We start from the raw sequence: 21,452 nt of genomic DNA on the forward strand, positions 1-21,452 counted from the left end.
TGAATTTGTATCATATGGAGGAGTCGGAGGCATCTAGTAGGGACAGTTAAGATAGTATCTGAAACGGATTTTACGAGAGGGACCTTGGAATATCATACGTCAGATTCGAGGCTCATCGACGGATGACTAGTCGCACACCACGCTGACGGCAGATCTCTACGGTACCAGAGGTTCACAGTGCTCTTTTGTGTTGAATATCGATCTCAATTCCATATCAACGGGAAAACATACAAATCTCCTTGAAATACTTTCAATGCTCACAGAGGGAATAAGCCCCGCTGTCAAGCCAGAACTATTCTATTACATCAGAAAAATGATCACACAAGGGAACAATCAGTTACTCACCCGATGGGATGAAGCGGTTGGGGTGAATTTCCTATCTTCCATCAATTCCCTTCTCCGCTTCTCCGCTTCCTCTCTGGTTATCGTTCCCTCGGTTGCCATGCCCACTATATAATTGCGCAGTTCTGCAGGAATTTCTTTGCCTATCGAGCGCTTGAAGGAAAGCAGAAGCAGGGAGTGTAAAGTCCGGATGTTGCAAGGGCGCGCTTGCCAGGGCACGTCAGAAGTGGACAGAACGTTCATATCCTCTAAGCCATCGGTGGAGTAACCTCGATACTCTAATCTGCCGCCTTCGCTTGCCTCGTCATCTACCAGGAAGAAACAGAGCTATCCCTCCCATCTCAGTAAGCATTATTCATAACCTAGAGTGTGTTGAGTACTCACAATTTTCCTGGACGCCAGCGGAGCAGAGGGATCAGCGGAAGAATGCGAAATCCCTGCAACTTTGTGCTAAAGACTTTTGGTCAGTAACGACGAGGCTCAGCGGTGCGTAAGACGTACTTGGATCCAGTTAGGAAATGTGATGATTCTTCCTGTTGGATGGTTTGATCTGCTCGACACACCGGTGGCCTGCACAGTACCGAGGTCAATGTAGTTCCGTAGACCGGTTGTCGTCCACGGCCTCCGTACTCCATCATACTCTGTGTATTCCCAGTCGCTCGGATAGTCCCTCTCGGACTTATCGTCATCTACATCAAAGTCGTCTTCTTCCTCTTCGTCCTCATCGGTAAAGTTGATATCAAAGTGCTGATGCCAGCATCATCAGTTTGTCGCTCAAAATGTCTTGGTAATTGGAGCATTAATGAACGAACCTCGTGTCTATAATCTTCCATGTTGGGGAAATCTTCCTCCGCCCTTCGACGCCGGAAGGAAAGCCCTTGGTCCGTAATCTCGGGGTCGGCTTGGTAATAATATATAGCGGAGGCAACAATTTGTTCATGAGGCTGGCGAAGGCATATCGGCGAATGTCAACTCTTAGATGAAGGCAGGCACCCACCATCCCCTCCATATGCCAGGTCCCAACGTATTCCTGACCGGACTGCAACACGTAGTTTGCGGCCTACGATGAATATTTCCGATAAGACGAACTTTCGTTGCAGTAAGTATCAGCAAACCTTCACGATGACCTTGAGGCGTTTGCCTCTATAGTTCGCGGGTACGGCAGCGACGGAATCGTCCAAGCCGTGGAAGTCTGTGATATTGTCAAGTTCGTGTTGGAGCTGCTTAGCCCTGTCATTGTCGCGTTGTTCCTCTATGGTTGCTTGATCCTCCTTGGCTTTCGTTTGAGAATCAAGGAGAGCAAGCCAGTCAGCACGGGTAGTCCCTTCCCGCGCATTCCAACGCTCTATCCACCGTTGTTCTTTGGGAAACGTGATATTTAACTACTCCGCTGGAGATACTACGATGTTGACTTACCAGAAGCAGACTCCTCATACGAATAGTCCCATTCTGTAGTGCGTTCGAGTTGCGGAAGCACTACCAGGAACACTTTCTCAATAAGTCGGTACAGGCCGGGATGACGTTCCCGAGGTCCCAAGCCGTTGATATATGATTCGATATGAACGTCCTGTCCGTCGTCCGAAACATGAAAAACGGAGGGAATCCAGGCGTAGCGCGATGCGAACTCGAAGCCGTGCGTCGTGAACTGCGCTGTTCTGAATTCTCCTTGTTCCAGACGAGGGAGAGTGACTCCTGGATTGACAGGCGAGATGCCACCCATGTATGGATCTACAAGCCACTAAATGGGTAGGACGGAGACAACATACGTGTAACCACGTACACAAGGATGGATGGATCAGATCTTGGACCTTGGCGTCGACGGTCAGCAAGGAATTACGGTGTTAAGCCAGCCTTCGTACGAACTTTGCCTCCACTCCCAGGGTGAATATCTCTGGGCTCTTTTTGAGCGATGAGATCTAACTCGTGCACAAGCTACAAAACTTTAGTGTCATGAGTACTGTCACATAGCACGACCGCATACCTCGGAGTGCAATGATCTTGGAACGATGTTGTCTGTCACAAACACCCCAACCTCTTCCCTTAACTTGGGCTGAACAATGGAGTACTTAGATGACCTCACGAACTTCAGCGTGTCGGTAACATCTTGATCTATCTTTTCGAAAGGAATGTCCCGATGTCCCTCCTCCGCATGAACACTTGCCTGCAAAAGCTGCGGCGAATGATCCAAGGCCACGATTCGGCTTGCTTCCGCCTTGAGATCACTGGAGATCAAACACCAACATTCAGCTGCATCCACATCAAATGACCATGTCCATTCACCGTATTGCTTGCACGACCAAAAGGGACTCATCATTCATCGCTTCTTCGTTGTGCAGAAGTTGCGCTTCCATCGCCCATTTCGTCGCAAGACCTTTGGATTCATCGAGCAACTTGAACGGCCAACCAGGCTTCATTCTAATAGCATCGCAGAATGTGGAGACAGCGTCAGAATCCGGCTCATGTAGGTAAGACGAGGCCATGTTGAGTCTATCTTCAAGAGAATTCGAAGGCCTGGGGTTCGTGGCTTGTTAATGAGTCAAGCAACCACTGGCCCGTGGGCATGATCGATTGGATACATTTGTTCCAGGCACCCGGCAATGCATGCTCAGGGAAACATATCATCTGAGAAGAACCCCGAGATCGCCAGTGTAGGCACTCACCACTTCGTGACCGAATCTCTGATACCAACACAGTCACTCGGAAGTACTGACAGTTACTTACCAGGGAATTGCCAAAGTTGCCTCATCTGGGTCTTTCTTACACATCTGCCTCGTCCGGGGGCGAAGGCAATTTCACGAACTTCGTGCGCTCAACCACGTTTGTGACTCCAGCGACTTGGGCTTTGGTTCTGAAATTTTCTTGGACAGGATTAATGAGTATGCGTTAAAACGGTGCTACCATCAGATTCATGCAGGGCGAAATTGAGGTGCGTTTGATTTGAAGGATGCTGAACGTTTGAACCGCAGGACGGGACGGTGAGAAAACGTGACCGTGATATCCCGCCCAACCTGGATATGGAAATGACGGCGGGATTCTTCTCAACCCGTAGACCTTGAAACGGGTATGAATTCAGTCCCCGTACGCCTCTCACATTATTCCTCACCCATTTGAACATTGGCTTGCTTCATCTTCAAATATCTCAAAGTGCCTCCTATGCAACTCCTATGAGGCCCCTACTCAGCGTGGCAGCTTCTCCCACTTCCATGCTGAGATTACACATGGTACATGCATTAAATCGACCAGACGTGTATGTATGCAAAATGTATCGTACACACCCGTTTCTTCTGTCATTAATCATCAAGCGTTCTGCACGCCTCATTCGTTGGGATCAAAACCCAAAACCATCCCAGCTCCTGTAAATGGATCCAACCGTCCATCTCCCATCATCGCATTATAAAGTATACCTAAACCCTGGTTGCCCCTCAAGCACCTTCCGCCCACCTCCCAACTTCCCTTCATCACATAACCGATTCATCCTCTTGAAGTGTAAATTCATCACTCCTACTAGAACCACTATCAATACTTGCATCCCCAGTGTTACCCATAAGCCTGGAACGTATTTCGGACGATCAACTTCGCGGAAGACTGTGGAAGCGATGATGCCGCCGATGCCGCCAAAGGCTACTGTTACGGCTGACTGAACAACTCGTTTGCTGAAGGAGCAAAGGGGAATGTGTTAGCTGCCGGAAGGCGAGGGAACTAAGGGGCGTACCTTTGAGATACGACGTTATTCGCGCCCTAGAGAAACAGAAAGAACATTAACTCGCAAAGACAAATATCATACATCCTCGGAACCCACGTATGCCAAAATACCCGGGATGCAGCCTGAACTACCTGCATTGACGAGGAACGTGCCTTATTGGACATTTTTTTTAGAAAACAAACAGATTGAATGGAAGACGGTGGAAGCCACACACCGAAATACCGAACACCATTTTGTGGCGCGTAAGCCATGAGGGCCAAACCAACTATACCTATGACAGCTTGGATAGCGATATACGGGGATCGGATCTGTGTTTTATCCGAGAGCCAGGCAAAAGCCATTGCCGAGACAAACTATACATTGTTTCGTCGCGGAGAGGAGGCGGCGTGAGATCGGATAAATATCAGCGCGCCGAGAAGATGCCTAATAAGTTGAATACGTACCGCGGGACCATAGGGTGGAGCGCTCTGTTGACAGGAACCGCCCGTGACATGAGGTTTATGGACAGGAGAAGGGAGAAGGGGGAGAAAAGGGGACCAGAACAAACAATCAATTGATCGAGTTTACAGCGGTCAGTAATTCAGCAAATCGGCGGGAGCGTGGTGTATGGGTGTACATGTGAGAGAAATTGGTCGGTTTTGAATTGGGTGGTCAGCGACGATTACGTGAAGACGCTAGGCGTTGGTGGGGGATAACGTACGAGGAGAAGAGCCGACTTCGCTTTGTATCCCATTCCTTCAAGGATGATCGAGATGAAGTAGGACATGGCGTAAGCAGGTGTTGTGGCACACATGAACATGACGCCTGTACAAAGAGATGGCATGAGAACGGATGGGCGACACAAAAGGATAAGTTGATTAGACGTCCGAGTCGGGAGGGGAAGCCAACGACGGCTCGGTATCGATCCTAAACTCACCGTACGCCCAAATCGTCCAATCGCCTAAATGCGTCAGAATCTTCTTGAACGTAATCTTATCAGGAATGGAGTCGCCTCTGTCGTCTTCTACGCGTTTGAGGACGAAGGCAGTTTGCTCGGGCGTGAGGAATGTGTTTTTATCGGGGAAGTCGGGGAGGGCATAGAAAAGAACGATCCCGAGAGCGATAGTTATTGCGCCTTCGATGATCTGGGTAGAAATTTGTTTAGAATGGGCATCGTGAGCCGGGAAAAGCAAGAAGGTGGTGCTCACAAAGATCCATTCCCAGCCCGCGATCCCCTTCTTCCCGTCCAAGAGACTGAGTCCATACGCGATGATGGGGCTAAACCCACTAATAGTGATAGAAGATAGGTAGAAGGCCGCAAGCCGCTTCTGTACTTCGTAACGCTTATACCTTGGATGATAACGGGAGGAAGTTAGAAAAGTCTGAAGATATCGCCATTATTCGCGACGCTCCTCCTTCTGCCCACTTCTCCCAGGAGAAGGGAGAAGGAGAGGAGAAGAGGTAACAATGACATAAAAACGAGAAAGTCAATCCCAACGTACCATGTTGATATGATGTAAACTAAAGCTGGGAAGAAGGGAGCCTGTGGGAGAGAACCGGTGATTAATGGATGTGTGTAGAGGGAGCGAATCCAAGTTAAGTTAGTGTCAATAGGGTTTGGGTTATGTGGTATGGCTTAAACTTACCTCAAAGAGACCCAGCAGCACACGGCAGAGGATAAGCCATCCCCATGTCGGGACAAATCCCATTCCGAGTTGCACAGCACCCCTATGAAACGCAAAGTGACTCAAGGGTTGGTTCCGTTGCGCAGAAAAACGTAGAGGTAGAGGAAAATCTAGAGTATAAGCGTGCTCTTACCATGCGACTACACAGAAAGCAAGCCAGTTACGTGCCCCAAGTAATCTAAGAACAAGGTTCCCCGGTAATTGGCTGCAATCAGAGGCGATGCAAGTGTCAAATCAGTACGGTGATAAGGTGAAGATCGGACACCACAAACCCAAGGATATAGGGAATGAAGTAAAGGCAGGTCACGATGCTGAACCGGCTTCCGACAGCAAGATTCTGTTCGCAATGCACATTGCAGTCATCAGCGATGCGGTAGACGCGGATTCGAATAACAGCGTACCAGATCCGCTCCCATGCCTGCCGTTCGAGCAACGCCAAGATTGATACGGTCAATGAGGGCGATGGCATAAACTACAGCTAGCAAAGGGAGTACGCGGAAGTCGACGAGACGCCTGCGGATTGTGGGGTCAATACAGACACCTCCGTAGCGAAGCAGAGTGAGTACATAGTGCGCCTTTCGAATGCTTGAAAGTGAGTATCGTTGCCCCCCCGCACAGATGTAATCGAAACCCCATCGTTCTTCTCCGAGTCCGTCCCGCTGCTGAACTGGTCTTTCGAATCTGCCATTTGGTGAGTATCCTTGAAAGGAGGTGGGATGACCGGGCTCCAGAGGCACGACGAAGGGGGAGAAGTGGGTTTACAAAAACCAAGCCATCTCAAGGCCCTTCTTTATATTGTAAATCCACAACAGCGCCTGCCTGCCCAAGCCATCTGGTGATCTTCTACAGGTCGTACCTGCCCTGGGAATCCGGACAAACGACTCTATTCGGTCATACCACGAGGAAATCAATCGTCTGCAGTGTATTACCGCCGCCTTCAAAGCGGAATAGTTCGATCGCACCTTTTGTGGATGCGTTGTGGTAAGCCGCAGGAGACAGTACCACTCCGAGGCACATAAGGTTGCGCCACTAGAACTAAACTCTTCATTTCTCCTAGGATGTAATCGAGAGGTAATTAAAAGAAGAACTCACTGAATGTGCGCAGCCCCAACGTTTCGGGTAGCCATCAATGCAGACCCGCCAGTCGCCCGAATTTCAGAAAATCGATGACATAGTGGGCCGTTCGCGGCCCAGATTCTTTGGGTGCCATTCAAGGCAAGGCCACTAGGGACCCTGTCTTCACCCATGCAGGCTTGGTCCAACCAGTGTGAGAAGAGATACATGGATTCCCCCGTTAAGCTCACCCTTGCAAAAGTGGCTCTACGAGGAAGTCTAAGTGAGGGGGGCTCACCAATCTCTAGACTATCTGATGAGATGGATGAGATGTGCTGTATTCACAGCAGAATAGCACCATGATCCTCGAAACTTGTGGCGCAAATGGCTGTAAACCATGCTGGAACTTGGATGAGAAGCCTGGAAGGTCGGTCCGATGCTAGGAGGTCACGTGTTGGAGTTCCACTCCGGAGTTCTTCGAAAGGTGAATTGTGCTAGATTATGCCATAGATAAGTAGATACGGAGTTCATAACGTAGATAGTTACATGATATAAAATGTAACACAAACTGACAATATCCTTACGGGCACCGGGTGTTCGATTCAATTAGAGAGTATACCTGAATCCCTGTTGGCCCTCGACAGGGGGTCCTCCGTGACGGGCAATCCTATTGACCCGGTAGTAATGTACGCTCGTGAGAAGTAGGAGGGCCAAGAGGAGTAACTGGCAGCCCACTGTGGCCCACAGCCCAGGAACATAGCGAGGGGAGTCTTGCTCCCGAAATGTTGTAGTCGCAAAAATGCTGCCTGCTCCGCCGAAGCCAACCACTAGGGCCACAGAAGCCGCTCTCTTCGAATGTGATATGACGTTGTTCGATGACTGAATAGCGGAAGAACCTGAATCAGGATCGCGAGCGGCGAGAAGATGGAGACAGGACGCACGTAAGCTAGTACACCTGGGCTGCACCCTGCTGTCCCTGATGCTATGAGGAAAATACCTACATCAAAACCCATCAGTTGCTGCGGTTTCTTCTATTCATTGAATGCGATACTAACCAGCGTAACGCCAACTATGAGATGGGGAATACGCCGTAGTTACGAGGCCAGTGATGGTGATGAACACCTGAGCGGCGATGAAAGGTGCGCGCAGTCGACATTTATCAGACAGCCAAGCAAAGAGCATACTGCTGAATAGCTGCAAAAAGAGATGTTTGTATGCTGCACTATATTTAGGAGGAGGAGGAGGGCAGCTACTACTTACAGCGAGGACATATGGCGGAGCACTCTGTAGGTAATGTCAACCCACGAAAGCGACAATCACCGAGGTCTTAACTCACTAAAAGTAGAGCCTTCTCTTTCGACCAACCCATTCCACTTAGGATAATAGTCATGAAGAACCTAAGATCAAGGCTCGAGATCGTAGTATCTCCGTTTCCATGATTCTGGATACATACGATAGCGCAGTTTGTGGGACCGTCGAGCAGAAGAACATAACCCCTTGTAGGGGATCAATACCGGAATCATACATTTGGACTTCAGACTTACCATGCACCCAAAGTACCCAATCTTTGAGATGCCCCAACACTGACAGAAGAGTCACTTCGTCCGCGACGGAATCGCCACGATCTTCCGCTACACGCTTCAGTACGAGGTGAGTCTGTTCTTTCGTCAAGAAGGCGTTTCTCTCTGGAACATCTGGAATGAAGAACCACGATAGCAATCCGAGAGCTACCGTGATGAGGCCTTCTACGAGCTAGCTTGCAGGTCAATACAACGCCACAGCATAAAAAGGTCCAGTCACTCAACGAAAATCCATGACCAGCCGGCCAAGCCCCCTCTCCCATTGAGCAGACTCAACCCGTAAGCCAGGATGGGACTGAACCCTGCGGCGAGGAGAGAGATGACCGCGAAGCCGGCAATTCTATGGACCGAGTACGAAACACTGGCATTAATGACCGGGACGAAGGAACAGCCATTCGAAGCACCTCTTCTGGAGTTCATATCTAGTATACCTGAATATCGAGAGTGAGGATAGATCAGTATTCAACGTTGTGAGCGTATTCAAGGAGTATTTGTTTACCAGGTACTTGTAATGAAGACAAACGATGGCAAGAAGGGTCCCTTGTAGGGGGAGATGTCAAACTACAACGCATATCGTATGACGCGTGCATGGCTTACCTCAAGCACACCAAGCAGCAAACGACATAGTAGTAGATATCCCCATGTGGAGACGAATGCCATACAAAGCTGCACAATGCCCCACGAAACCGTGCAGAAGGCTAGCAGGGAAGGAGCCCCCACTCGCCGAAGAAGTACACCAGTTGGTATCTGGCTAGATCCCATTTAACATTTCAGAGCAGAATGGCGGACGCATGGTGCACGTACACAAGGATGCTTCCGATGGAGAACACAAAAGATACAATACTGTATCTGTGTCCCTCAGTGAGGTGCTGTGATCAAAGTGTAGAAGTCAGCATTATTGAGCAGACAGGGGCAGGCGCATCGGTTCATGTGCCGATAGACTCACCAAGGCTTCCCCCATACCCGCCACGCGTGCGAGCCCAAGGTTGATTCGGTCAATGTGGGCAAAAGAATATAGAAGACCCAGGAGCAGCATCAATCTCACATCGACGAGACGGCTGTCGGTTCAATTTTCCCGGCGTCGGAGCGCGCACACATCCAATAGGCTCAATATACTCACATAACTTTCAGCTCGTCCCGCCTTCTTGTTTCATTCTCTTCTTCGACGTCATGAGAAGTGACTTCGACTGGGGATTTCTCCAGAGAAATGGTTTCCCTTGCAGTGGTTGGTGCCATAGGCAGCGATGTCGACTTGGGGCACGAAGTTGGTGGATGCGAAGAACAACTCACCTTTAAGTATCGGGGTAGGGGTAGGGCACCCACATTCCAACGCGAACATGGAATTAACTCTGTTGCACCTGCCAAGGCACAATTCAAAACCATGGCCAGGTGGTTCTTGACCTTCATACGGGCTACTGGAGGATCATCTTCACCGCACGTACGAAGGGCACAGCGTTAGCACGATGGCATCCTAGCTAGAAAAGCGTTGACCTGCAGCTTCCAGATGCCCAGCTGTCCTCGTGGGGGTACTAGGTCGGAAAAGGATATCCATATTCCTTTTCTGGGGCAGGGACGCAGCAGAACCCCTGGAAAGCCCTCGCACGGTAAAAGGGGTATCTAGATGCGAAATACACGCGGTTGAGGAAGCCTACTATGAGTTGTGAGCAGACACCGCACGGAGTGATTCTTATTCTTCACAGGCGGATGGGAGGATAACATGTAATATTTGGGGTGAGCCTTCTGCGAACGCTCTAGTGGTTCTTGCCCATGCTAACCATTTACCGCATGGTTGAAGCAAAGATCCTGGCACGAGGATCTCAGTCCAGGAATCAGTAGCGGGACATGGTAAACCGAGGGTTGCTTCCCCTAGGTTCACAGTCATCAAAGTCAACATTGCGGCCGGCTGTACAACCAAACCTCTTGAAGAAGGAAACAATCATCCAAAGTAGGCTCCGTCCCCCCAGAAGTAGTCAATATTGAGCGACCATAAGATATACAACACAAAGCATCGTCCTCGTTCGCGGCCCGACGGATCTTCCACAACGTAAATAGTATTAAGATGACCATATTTTCAGCAGCACTTGCTTTCATTCTACTAGCAGGACATCCTGTTCACGAGTCAGCGGAAGCGATGCCTCAAAAACGGAAGTTTCACCTCGTGAAGACCCCTCAATTGATTTAGCACGATGATTGAATGTGGGCCCGCTGGAACGAGGACTCGTTTTTGGTATGAGTCTCCTTGCCCTTGTCTCGGTCCTTATCTGAGCCGGTAGGACTGGAATAGCTCATGCTGTCGTCTTTGTAGAGGTTATGCTCCTCTATGTAATCTACGACTGCCGAGGGCAGAAGGTACCGAACGGAAAGCCCTCTTCTCAGGAAGAGGCGAACCTGTGGGATAAACCGTCGATCAGATTGAATTACCCTTAGCGGAAGCATGGTCGACCCACCTTCGTGCTTGAAACGTCGTTTTGTATCAGCTGTGGAACCAAATAGATGTTGTGTCTCCAACGAGCGAGGCTGTCTGTCGCCTGGTCCATTGCCGCTCCTGCACGTTCTATGATAAATGTGCCATATCTTCCGAGAATATGATCGAGCTAGGTGATCGTCTGCATTAGCACCACACGCCTTGAGAGCGTTCAACAGGGCGTACATCGCTGTAGCTCCATACGCCTGGCTCGCTCATTGTGCTAATGAGATCGGAACCTGCCAGCAGCATGACCCGAACGTCGCGATGTTCCCCTTCAATGGTTTTGACGCCTCCCAAGACGGTGTTGATTTCATAGTCGAAATGGTCGAGGACGACAGCAGTTCGTTGATACGTTTGAAACGCTTCCCAGCTGTCGACCATGATCCATGACGACGACTCTTGAGCAGCAAGAGTGCACATATTAACACTAAGATGGGCCGTTAGTACGTAGTCACATGCTTCACCACAAAATGCGAATAAAATTGTGAGATTTGCGCCATCCTGAGAGCGTGTAATCTGTGCACTGAGTCACGTCATCCTAGCCGAGTGCCCTATTCCGAATTGCCGGAACGAGGACTGCCGCAGTTGTGCGTATCACGCTCTCCATCGCGAAGCGCTAAAGATAAGGGCTTCGAAGGGCATCTCGTTCTAAACCCGCAACCAGATGAGATTTGACTCACCGGTGCTGGGCAGTTAACAAGCCAGGCTTCTTGTACTGGTCGCTGACTGGACTCAGGTAGCCCCCGACGATCTCGAGATCAGTGTTGTGTCGGATGTAATCTCTGGCCATCTCGAACATTCGCATGTGCAGGTACGTAACAGGGCTGAAGGAACCGCAGGCCACCAAGACTACAGGTGTCTTCCGGGAGTCTCGAAGGGTGTGGGTCAGACGGTTCGACGGAAACGAATAATTCGGGGGGTTTGTGAAATCGTCTGCTGAGTACTCTGGAGCCGACATGGTAGAAGAGACGGTGACCGTGTGGGCGGTGGATGTGAAGAGGAGAATGGATGGATGGGTCAGCCATGGATTTGACTGCAGTGTTTTAGTGATCCATCGTTCCCACGCCTGCAGCAGACTCAATCCCGAGGGTCACATGTATGATTCATCAGAAACTCATTTTCTCATCTCTACCGTCGTCGTCGATGGTCGCAGCGTTGCGGCTCTACGTGAATCAGACTACTATCTAGGTTCCAGCGTGTTCCATTCGGTTAGGCCGTTGCTGGGCACACAAGGATTGAATGGGCTCAAGCTCAGACACTCATCATCACCGCACCGTTCGGCAGTCGCAGCTCGTGCCGTCGTTTGCCGTGTGGGTTGCCTTGATTTCAATCAGAATCTCCCAGTGAGTCTATGAGAACCAGGGTAGCTATTTGGTAAGTAGAACATTTATCAGTGGTATGCCACCAGACCCCTCATATGAGAGTATATCGCATACGATACCGCGTGCTCTACGTTGGTACGTATGCCCCAAGGCAAGCCTATTAACCGAGGAAATTCCGGAATCAGTGAGTATGATTTCCTTCACAAACAATGTAGGCACGATGTCCGAGTTACATTCGCTTCCAGAGACAAAATGCGGCTCGATTGAACGATAAACATACTTACTCGCCGCTTAATAAATTGTATCTAGAACCTGAACCTGCCGTTCTCGTCACCCGCTGCCCCCCAACGCTCAACGCCACAGCCGTCTACTCATCTCAGACTAATGGCACCGCACGATGTACAAGCATTTCCGAGAAATGATATTTCAGACGATGTCCCCGTCATCGGGCATCGGCGCGGCATTTGCAATCATGCTCAAGGTTTGCTTATAGGTACTACGATCGGGGTTGTAAGTGGAGAGGGCCGCCCAAGGTCGCACTGCCTTAAACTTTCAGTCGTATGGTTTATTAAACTTTTCAAGGTGGCGTATTTGGGCTGTGTACCGATACCAGTCTTCGTCGAAGCCTAAGTACGAATGCATAGTCGCCGTCCACCTCTCCTCGTCGCTCAAGTATGTACTTCTCCTCAAGTATGGTCGATCAGCCTAAATAGGTACTGAGTATTCGATAACGATAACGGCCCTTGGACTTGAGTTTGAGAGCAGGCCCGTCGTTATTCCATATTTAGGCAGGGCGGGGGCGGGTATTGCCACGGTCACGTTTTCGTTATTGACAACTACGACTTCCAGGGTCACGGTCTCATTGAATTCGAACTTCCCGCAAGTTGTTGCGTCCGGTGAACCGAATGAAACGCACACGCACGTCGAGGTCATCCTCCTACGAGTCTGTAGATAGCGATATGTCCACACGTTCGTCCTTCAAGCGGCTCAAACATTTCGAATCCGACGAAGAGTCAGATGACAGTGGATTCCCAATCAAAGTTTTCGTCGTGCAAGCCAAGCTGTCACCTGAAGAAATCTCGGGACTAATAAGTATGGTCGAGCAGCAGAGCATGCGCATGTTGGAGTTGTGTTCGATCCCGGCGGAAGCAGATGTAATCGTAACGGGGATTCAGATGAAGAAACGCCTGGAACGACATATCTCCTGGCAACTGGCTGTCAGTAATCTGGTAATAACGCCTCTCAATATCTCATATTGCTGTCGTAGAAGCGGAGAGCGATTGTCAGTCCGCAATGGATCAAAGATTCCGTGGCGAAGGAGCAACTTATGCCATGCGGAGATTACGCTGCGATCCAAGAGCTACACGACGAAACAGTGCACAACTGCCCAGATCCAAAGGGTTGCGATGAATGCAGCGGCACTTCGCAACCCGAAGTCGCACCCTCGTCATTATCATACAAAGCCCGCTACGCATGCCAACGTGCTTCTCCGCTTGTGTGCGCCAACCAGTCTTTGGCCAAGGAAATCGACATCCTCAAGCGTGCAAGGGAACTAGAAGGCGAAGCTATGAGTGCCCTAGCCTATGAAAGGGCCGTTGCTGTAGGTCCAAGCCAACTTCAGTTCCGTTCACTGTCATCTGCCTTGATGCGTATAGGTAATCAAAGGTAATCTCCACCGAAGTCCTCGAAGAGAGTTTACCAACGAAGACTTACCGCTTAGCTTATCCCCACGTTATCAACCCATCGAAATTGGAATTTGATCTTGCAAAAATATCTAGCGTTGGAAAGAAGGTACAAGTCAAGGTAGGCCCCCACGTTGTCTTCGAGCACCATCCATACATCGTATATATTCAGATTGAAGAGTACCTCACAACGGGACAAATTTTGGAAGCTCGTACGTGACGCTGGATTCATCATTTCTACATCTCCGTTGACGCCTCGCCCAATTGGCAGGGGAAATCCTGGCGTCACAACGCTTCCGATCCCTATCTGAGTTCAACACCATCTACGGAATAGGCCCCGTAACAGCCAGACAGCTATACGACAAAGGAATGTCGACCTTGGAACACCTAGAATCATACTACGACATTCGCGCGCACAATCCAGTTCTCGAAGAACAGACAAACCCAAATATCATTGAGTCTCAAGTCAAACGACTATCAACTAAGGGCATACCGGAGGTCACCGTTCAGGTTGGACTTGCGCTGCGACACGATCTGAGCCAGAAAATTCCCCGCGAAGAGGTCCGCGAAATGCATGTTCTTGTCATGAAGGAGTTAGAAACCCTTCAGCATGGTTGTGTTAGTACGATTGTTGGAGGGTACCCTTGTTGGCCGTTTAGGCGATTTAGAGAGCTGATTACATGCCGCGCTTGTAGGTATAGAAGAGGGAAAGAAGAAAGCAACGATGTGGATATTGTGATCAGCCATAAGGATTGGCGGGGAGGCGGGGAGAAGATTAAGGGTTTGTGCACAAGGCTGGTCAAGCATCTATACAACAAAGGTGAGCTATGTAGTCTCTTCCATGATGTCAAGCACAGCTGAATCATGTTGATGGTACAGGGCTCGTCACCCATGTCATGCGTTCGTCCACCGCAACTCAATGCGGATCTCAGATATCTAGATGCTTATTGGATTTATGTAGATTTATCCAGCTTCCGCCCTCACAATGCACTACGGACAGGACACTGGGACTCTCTCGAGAAGGCCTTAACAATATTCCGCCTGCCTCAATCCGAAGGGACGAGCAGAATACACCGACGACTGGACCTGATATTCGCATCTCCTGAGGCCTACTGGACGGCAGTGACCGGGTGGTTGGTCCTTCAAATATGATGCAATGACCATAATAGTGATATACATCTTCCGAAGGACTGGTTCCAAAATGTTCGAACGGGACCTACGATTATGGGCAGAGCATGAGAAGTGTGTTCACCAATGGTGATGGAGGGCTTCAATACTGACCTTGAGGTTGATCCCCCAGAGGCTACAAGTTTGACAGTACCGGGATGTAAGACGTTTGGATTCGCTTTTCCTGTATGGCTGCTCATTGACTGTAGAACACGGAGACATGATTCGAAGTTATTTTATCCGAAGAGCGAGCAGGAGGTGTTCGAAATTTTGGGACTCGAGTGGGTCGATCCTACGCTACGGAATACCGGAGTCTAGCGGCACCCTTATTGTTATTATTATTATTACTCGAGCAAGGCTTCTAGATATTCATGTACTTGTGAGACCAATGATTTAGTTCGCGAACGCTTGGATGTCAGTCATGGCCTTCCCCAAGATGAGAGCGTGAATGTCGTTAGTCCCTAAGAGCAGAATGAGTAACGATGAAAACCAGGCGGTAATAAATTTTGATTACCCTCGTAAGTGTTAGTTACTTGGAGATTGGCGACATGTCGCCCAACGTGGTACCTACAGGGAATGAGCCAACGCTGGGATCCCAAAATGGCAAACTGGTACTCACTCATCAGATGCCGCATTACCACCCAAGATATCCAGAACCACACGAGAGTGTTGCAGCGCTTTTCCACAGTTGTTCCTCTTTACCATACTGATCATCTCAGGGGCGAGCTTTCCGGCATCCTTCAAACGGCCGACCTGGAGACTAGCTAGCAATCCCAGTGAAACTTCAGTTTGCGCGTCGACAAGTTTCTTCTGGACCAGCTGGAAAGAAGCAAGAGGTCGCTTGAATTGGTGACGCTCCAAAGCATAGGCACGGGTTCGATCAATGCAGTCTTCTAGGGAGCCCATAACGCCCCAAGAAATACCGAAGCTAAGAGCGAACGGTTGTGGGTTCGAGACTTCGCAAAGAAAAAGGATGATACCGACCGTGCAGAGTTTAAGCATGAGAATGCGGAACCAAGGCCTTTGGACTTTGGGAGTAGAGCATCTTGCGCGACTCGGACGTTGTCCATGAAGATGGAACCCGTCAAAGACACACGAAGTGCAACCTTGTTCTTGATAGCGGGTGCAGAAAGTCCTTTGAGGCCCTAAGAACGGACAATTTCAATTCGTTTTCAATTGCAACGCCCATCTTCTGGACTAGCGGGGATTAATTTACCTTGTCGAGCAAGAAGCCACGGACTTTGTTATCCCACTTGCAGCGAGCCCAGATAACGAATACGTCGCTGTGGAAAGTTTGAGAGAGTTAGACTGAGTAGCATCTCGGGAGAACCTACGTACGCAGCAGGAGCATTTGTTATCCATGTCTTGCTTCCATTGATGATAAAACCGCCATCGACTTCTTCTGCGACCGTTTCCATGCCCGCGGGGTCTGATCCATGGTTTGGCTCAGTCAATCCCTACTAGATCATGAAGAAACGTCATCAGGAACAACCAAAAATGCTCACAAAGGCACCAACGATCTCGCCCTTCGCTGTAGCTTCGTCAGACAAAGCGAGCTCACGCTCGAGAACACAGACGTACCTAGGCGAGGAAGGTATTTTTCCTTCTGTGCATCCGTACCAAACTCGTTGATAGGATGCATGACCAGCGAGGATTGCACGGAAGCGGTAGATCGGTAGCCAGAGTCAATGCTAGTAAGACCTCACGTCAGAATTATGATGCCGGCATGGGGTGAATGGAGGGAGCATTACCGTTCAACCTCTCGAGCAATAAGGCCATATGCAACGTAACTGGTTCCGGCGCACCCGTATCCAGAGATGGTGGGTCCGAGGAGGCCCAAGCTACCCATTTCCTTCAGGATATCACCGTCCCATTCTACAGTAAAGGATGATTTAATTATGCTTGAATTCGATGAATAAATCCGGGCGCGCCTTCGGTCCTCCATTGGTGCAATACACGGGGTAAGAGTTTCTCCTATACACCAACATAAGTAAGAGCCTCGCGCCGTCGTCGGGAGGCAACCAACCTGACAATATTCGCGAGCAGTGTCGCTAACGGAGGGAGTGTTTAGTTGCTAGCATGCGATCATGAAGGCATGTTGTTCTTACCGGATAGCTACCTCCTCCTCCGTTAAAAGCGATTCGAGGTTCAGGGGATCCTAAACCAACGTTAGTAGCCGAAACCAACGCTCGTAGTAGATCCCGCACTTCTCTGTCGAACTTTACGAAGGCTGGGAACAGTCAGGATGTTGAAACGACCATACAATTGGGCAACAACTCACTCGACGCGCTCCGACCAGATGCCAGACGCGGGGCTAAGCGGGCTGCACCCCGAAGACACGGAGCCACCGAAGCCAAACGGACGGTTTGAGAACCTTGCAAGGCTAGCATCTTAGTTGGTAAAGCGTTGAAGACAAGGGAAGAATTTCTGGAGAAGGTGATTTGTGGAGAGTTCCATGACCCGGGACTTGTGGTCGCCGGATCTAAAATTGACGATCTCCGCAACGGGTACTATCTCAAAATCTTTTACAGTGACATGCAGCGATTATTTGCAGAATTTCAAGGAAATGGACAATGGAACCATGAACTTAGTTCAGACCAATATATTGCTTATGATAAAACAGCATAGGGCATGCGAATATGTTGTATATTGCAATATAGTGTGAAGACGAGAAGGTGCGAGCATAGAGTATCTGCTTATACATGTGGCTCAAATGTTTGATGGGTAGAGCATCTAAAGTATAGGTTGATGAGCAGTTCGGTTACAGGAAGCATGGGGCACTCACGATACGGACACTTGCGCCGAAGGCTCGAGGAGGAAGGTTGGAACGGAATTTTGATTTGACGACACCGCCGCTGCCGTGTGGCCGTGTTACGCGACTGGTTGGGCAATATTGGCATCGATTCGCGAGGTAGAAAAGTACAATCATGAACGCACCCCCAGATTACTCGAACTTTGGATCCCTGAACTTCTTTCTTTGCTCGGTAGACGAAAGCAACCCGCTGTAAAAGCACAAGTGCATCAGAAGGACGTCGAGCGACGTCACCCGAGTATCATTCACCTTGCCGAGATAGAACTGCGCGTCTTCCTTTGAACCAACGCCCTCGATTTGAATGAGGGAGGTGTTGGGGCGGGTGTTGCGCTTCGCCCGCTTGTGTCCCAAAACACGGCCCTTGGAGTATAGTCTAAACGACAAGTTCAGTCAGATAACGAGCATTGTAGAGGGGGCGGCGGGCTGGCGACGATGCGGGTGCTGGCGATATTCTGTCGATCTGTATTTGAGGCCCAATAACCGTTCAATCCCATTATCTCCAGTATCCAAACTGGCAGCCTCATCCGAAGCACCAACGTCGAATCCAGCTAAAAGCATCGTCCAGCCGCATCGTCGTCGCCAGCACCAGTCCTATTGGGCGTGAAGACACGATGTCTCACCTAGTCGAGCCCATTTTTGTCGCCGTTCGTGTCGTTACCGAAAGTCTTGAGGATGCTGATGTCGGGGCGTTGGCGTTGATTCTGATTGTGAGACCTCCCAAGTCCAGCACAGCAAGCTGAAGCAAACAACATGGTCCCGCGGCCCAGTGCGTGCGGACAGGGGCTAGAAGAGATTTCTGAAGCCTCAACTCATCAACGCACATAGATATTCCAATATGCTTCTTCTTGCATCAGCGCGCGCTGAAGTGCTCAAAACTTCCATCACCTTCTACCGTCACCTTTTCATACAAAGTGGATACAATGTCCTCAACTACGCTGTATACGGCCAAACAACTTCGTTCCCATTAATCATAATATAGTCGTGATCTAAGATTATAAAGTACAATCGTAATCGCCGTCAACAGTCTTGCGTACTAGTTTACAAGGGAGGAATTTAATATACAGTTCGAAGCGAGCGTGGTGGTAGCGGACGAGTAGTGAGCATAGCATAGTAAAGCATATAAAAATATGGGAAGAAGAGTCTCAGTCGCAATCAAGCAGAAAACCGAAGAAATTTAGAAAAAGCAAGCCCAAATCCCAAGCCCGGGACAGGAATACCAAAGCCAATCGAGCGACTGTAAACTTGGGGGTGTTACCAAGCCCCTGCGGACAAGTGGTGCGTAGGCAATCATTTTGACGTGATCATAACCCAGTGAATAGGATCGCTGGTCGGGACCAGTCCCATGAATACAGTGTGTCCCATCAGGAAGTCCACTCTCTTGACTCCCTGAGCTTTCTCTAATGCAGCATCGCCCGAGCTCCTCATACGGCGGTATCTGTTCTCGTACGCCTTCCTCACCCTCTTCTGATTGCCACGACTCATCCTGTTGAAGTCTTGAGGGTAGATAGCCGTGCGAAGACCCACATAGATGCCATGCAGGACATCTGAGACGCTGATCACACCGTGGCGAGGTGTAACGCGCAAAGTCCAAGGTAAGTATGGCGATGAGATCGTCATGGACGTTGTGGGTGGGTACGTCGCAGGCTCAGAGACATAATGCGGTGGGACATGACGATTCAAGATGGATAGGTGCGGCGGCGGATAGCTGCAATCGTAACGAATGCTAGGCTGAGGGCCCGCGAGGGCAACATGGAGCTGAAACCGGCGACGGAGCGGCTTAGCGGGCTTAGGAGGGAGCACGAAAGGGTACGGCGTGGACCCAGGGAGGGTGTATGGAAGGTTCGGGGGTGTAGGCAGGCTCCCGGAGGAGGCAGGGGAGGGTGGTGAATGCGAGAGAGGGGGTACCGCTGGGAGGTGGTGTACCATGGGCCTGTCTGAGAAGCGGACCTTCCTAGTCATGGTGATAGCTGGTAGATGTGCAGAGGTATTGACAGTATTGCAGAGGATATGGTGAAATTGACTGGAGGAAATGGTCGAATTCTATCCATCTTATACGTTGCAGACCGAGACTGCTTCTTGAGATTAATCAAGGGCGAATTTGCGAGGCAAGACAGTATCGCCTCCGGAATGAGTCGAGCATGACAAGCGTCGCAAACCAAGGACTTGCGTACATAGGGGCACCACCTTACCGCAAGTAGTTATGTTATCGCGATTCGAACCTGTAGATCGATTGCACTCCAATGCCGTCAGTGAGCAGGACCGAGAGAACATAGCAGGACCATACCGGACGATTGCATTCTATGGCTTGGGTGAATAAATCTAATCGCCATCCGAAACGGTCAAGTTGACGGGATTCAATGGCTGGCATACGATGTGCCGTTATTTCAGTAGCTTCCACAGCTTTCATTCGGGGGTTCGGGAGGACGCCGTGGATTCCGCCACGGCTTTCCAGCTTCGGAACTCGCTGAGACTCTATTCAGTTCTTCCAGCGCTAAGACAATACAATGTCTCACAGTTTGCTGTCGTGATACACGTGTATCTCTACGATGAGGAGCAGGGGGACTTGGAGAGGAGCGGGGCTGCGCATCTGAGATTTCCTATTTCAACTAGGAAGGTACCAGCTCGGAAACTGTGCAAGATTTCCGAGCCTGTACCGAGTGATAGGGCGGGAGAAAGATTTCAAGCATGGATACTTGTGCAATATGGTGGGCTATGCTGCCGGAGGGCAGCTATACAGAGAGATCATATCTATAGGATCAAATCAGTTTTGCATACTGAAGTAAAGGAAGTTCTCTCATGGCCAAGTATGACGTCCAGCGCTGGGTACATATCGGACATTTGTTGCCTCTTCGATTCATCCACTACGAGCTATTCAACGTTGGAACGCGTGCTGAAGCGCTGACGGTGCAAAATCCATGAATTGTAGCATTGTGCAGTACACTGTACAGACATACATCGACCGTCACAAGTTCTTTATATCCACAGAAATATATAGGGAAGGGTAGATCATTAAGAGATCCATTATAATAGAGCTCCAAAGAAATTACGCTTCACATCCATCCGTTGATTAGACGGTGGAGTTCGTCGCTATAGGCGCTTCACCAGAACCGATGCAGGGTGGATGCGTTACTGCGCTGCTCGGGCAGAAAGAGGCCAGGTGTTGTATGTATACGAGGTTCGAGAGAGCAAGGGGATGACCTTGGAAAGTAAAATCATGAAAAAATTCGGAGAATTTGATTGAAACCGAAGGGGAACGGAGGAAAGAAAATTTGTGTGTCGACACGCCTTATAAATGGCGGGATGGTCCTCTGAAACTAACAACCCCATACAAGTGCCTCCGACAGCCGCATTCTCTTTTACTTCGAGTTGAACCTTGCAGAGAACCGAGGGATGTATGATACGCTAGCATGCATTGTATGCAATGACTAAAAGAGTGGTAGTGTAAGTCCCAGGGATAAGTGACCGACAAAGTACCCTAAAGTACAAGAATTAGTTAATAGTGCGTCCAATGTTCATGTAGGGATGTGCCTATGTAGTGCGTCTAGAACGATAGCGTGGAGTGTCTAATCCTAATCGCGAGTCGCTGCAGCACGGTCGATATCGAGGGGATGTAGGGGATATCAGGGAGGAGATCGATGTGCTAGTCTAAAAGTGCAAAAA

General features: G+C 49.7%; 8 protein-coding genes across 8 annotated transcripts; 1 reads left to right on the plus strand and 7 right to left on the minus strand.

Moving 5' to 3' along the window:
* Nucleotides 1–250: 250 nt before the first annotated feature.
* Nucleotides 251–2,822, minus strand: PC9H_007985 (uncharacterized protein; the record flags this gene model as incomplete). The annotated part of the gene is made up of 12 exons (XM_036777505.1): nt 251–292; nt 346–669; nt 727–792; nt 844–1,089; nt 1,155–1,286; nt 1,340–1,402; nt 1,458–1,702; nt 1,759–2,070; nt 2,123–2,150; nt 2,206–2,274; nt 2,324–2,564; nt 2,623–2,822. The coding sequence occupies 12 exons, from the start codon at nt 2,820–2,822 to the stop codon at nt 251–253; spliced, it is 1,968 nt and encodes a 655-aa protein (XP_036631125.1).
* A 911-nt stretch (nt 2,823–3,733) lies between these two features.
* Nucleotides 3,734–6,397, minus strand: PC9H_007986 (uncharacterized protein; the record flags this gene model as incomplete). Its single annotated transcript, XM_036777506.1, has 14 exons — nt 3,734–3,995; nt 4,055–4,080; nt 4,142–4,197; nt 4,260–4,398; nt 4,489–4,512; nt 4,746–4,849; nt 4,962–5,169; nt 5,233–5,374; nt 5,527–5,567; nt 5,671–5,752; nt 5,843–5,914; nt 5,982–6,046; nt 6,111–6,222; nt 6,276–6,397. The coding sequence occupies 14 exons, from the start codon at nt 6,395–6,397 to the stop codon at nt 3,734–3,736; spliced, it is 1,455 nt and encodes a 484-aa protein (XP_036631126.1).
* A 971-nt stretch (nt 6,398–7,368) lies between these two features.
* On the minus strand, nt 7,369–8,762 carry PC9H_007987 (uncharacterized protein; the record flags this gene model as incomplete). Its single annotated transcript, XM_036777507.1, has 8 exons — nt 7,369–7,641; nt 7,704–7,759; nt 7,818–7,956; nt 8,023–8,046; nt 8,099–8,159; nt 8,216–8,258; nt 8,307–8,514; nt 8,568–8,762. 8 exons carry the CDS (start codon nt 8,760–8,762, stop codon nt 7,369–7,371), a joined length of 999 nt encoding a protein of 332 aa, XP_036631127.1.
* A 1,758-nt stretch (nt 8,763–10,520) lies between these two features.
* PC9H_007988 (uncharacterized protein) lies at nt 10,521–11,767 on the minus strand (the record flags this gene model as incomplete). Its single annotated transcript, XM_036777508.1, has 4 exons — nt 10,521–10,730; nt 10,790–10,936; nt 10,993–11,236; nt 11,490–11,767. The coding sequence occupies 4 exons, from the start codon at nt 11,765–11,767 to the stop codon at nt 10,521–10,523; spliced, it is 879 nt and encodes a 292-aa protein (XP_036631128.1).
* Nucleotides 11,768–13,090: 1,323 nt separating this feature from the next.
* On the plus strand, nt 13,091–15,298 carry PC9H_007989 (uncharacterized protein; the record flags this gene model as incomplete). Its single annotated transcript, XM_036777509.1, has 11 exons — nt 13,091–13,348; nt 13,399–13,731; nt 13,839–13,934; nt 13,986–14,025; nt 14,085–14,451; nt 14,509–14,633; nt 14,693–14,713; nt 14,775–14,946; nt 15,002–15,055; nt 15,114–15,140; nt 15,190–15,298. The coding sequence occupies 11 exons, from the start codon at nt 13,091–13,093 to the stop codon at nt 15,296–15,298; spliced, it is 1,602 nt and encodes a 533-aa protein (XP_036631129.1).
* A 75-nt stretch (nt 15,299–15,373) lies between these two features.
* PC9H_007990 (uncharacterized protein) lies at nt 15,374–17,370 on the minus strand (the record flags this gene model as incomplete). Its single annotated transcript, XM_036777510.1, has 14 exons — nt 15,374–15,441; nt 15,495–15,547; nt 15,600–15,908; nt 15,965–16,125; nt 16,197–16,263; nt 16,319–16,437; nt 16,486–16,511; nt 16,562–16,671; nt 16,732–16,855; nt 16,912–16,954; nt 17,007–17,031; nt 17,089–17,138; nt 17,188–17,210; nt 17,262–17,370. 14 exons carry the CDS (start codon nt 17,368–17,370, stop codon nt 15,374–15,376), a joined length of 1,287 nt encoding a protein of 428 aa, XP_036631130.1.
* Nucleotides 17,371–17,689: 319 nt separating this feature from the next.
* Nucleotides 17,690–18,426, minus strand: RPL33A (60S ribosomal protein L33A; the record flags this gene model as incomplete). The annotated part of the gene is made up of 5 exons (XM_036777511.1): nt 17,690–17,713; nt 17,766–17,859; nt 17,918–17,982; nt 18,042–18,165; nt 18,413–18,426. The coding sequence occupies 5 exons, from the start codon at nt 18,424–18,426 to the stop codon at nt 17,690–17,692; spliced, it is 321 nt and encodes a 106-aa protein (XP_036631131.1).
* A 653-nt stretch (nt 18,427–19,079) lies between these two features.
* Nucleotides 19,080–19,751, minus strand: PC9H_007992 (uncharacterized protein; the record flags this gene model as incomplete). The annotated part of the gene is made up of 1 exon (XM_036777512.1): nt 19,080–19,751. The coding sequence occupies one exon, from the start codon at nt 19,749–19,751 to the stop codon at nt 19,080–19,082; it is 672 nt and encodes a 223-aa protein (XP_036631132.1).
* Nucleotides 19,752–21,452: the final 1,701 nt, after the last annotated feature.

The sequence above is a fragment of the Pleurotus ostreatus genome (genome assembly GCF_014466165.1).
Source record: "Pleurotus ostreatus strain PC9 chromosome Unknown scaffold_5, whole genome shotgun sequence".
Classification (NCBI taxonomy): Eukaryota; Fungi; Basidiomycota; class Agaricomycetes; order Agaricales; family Pleurotaceae; genus Pleurotus; species Pleurotus ostreatus.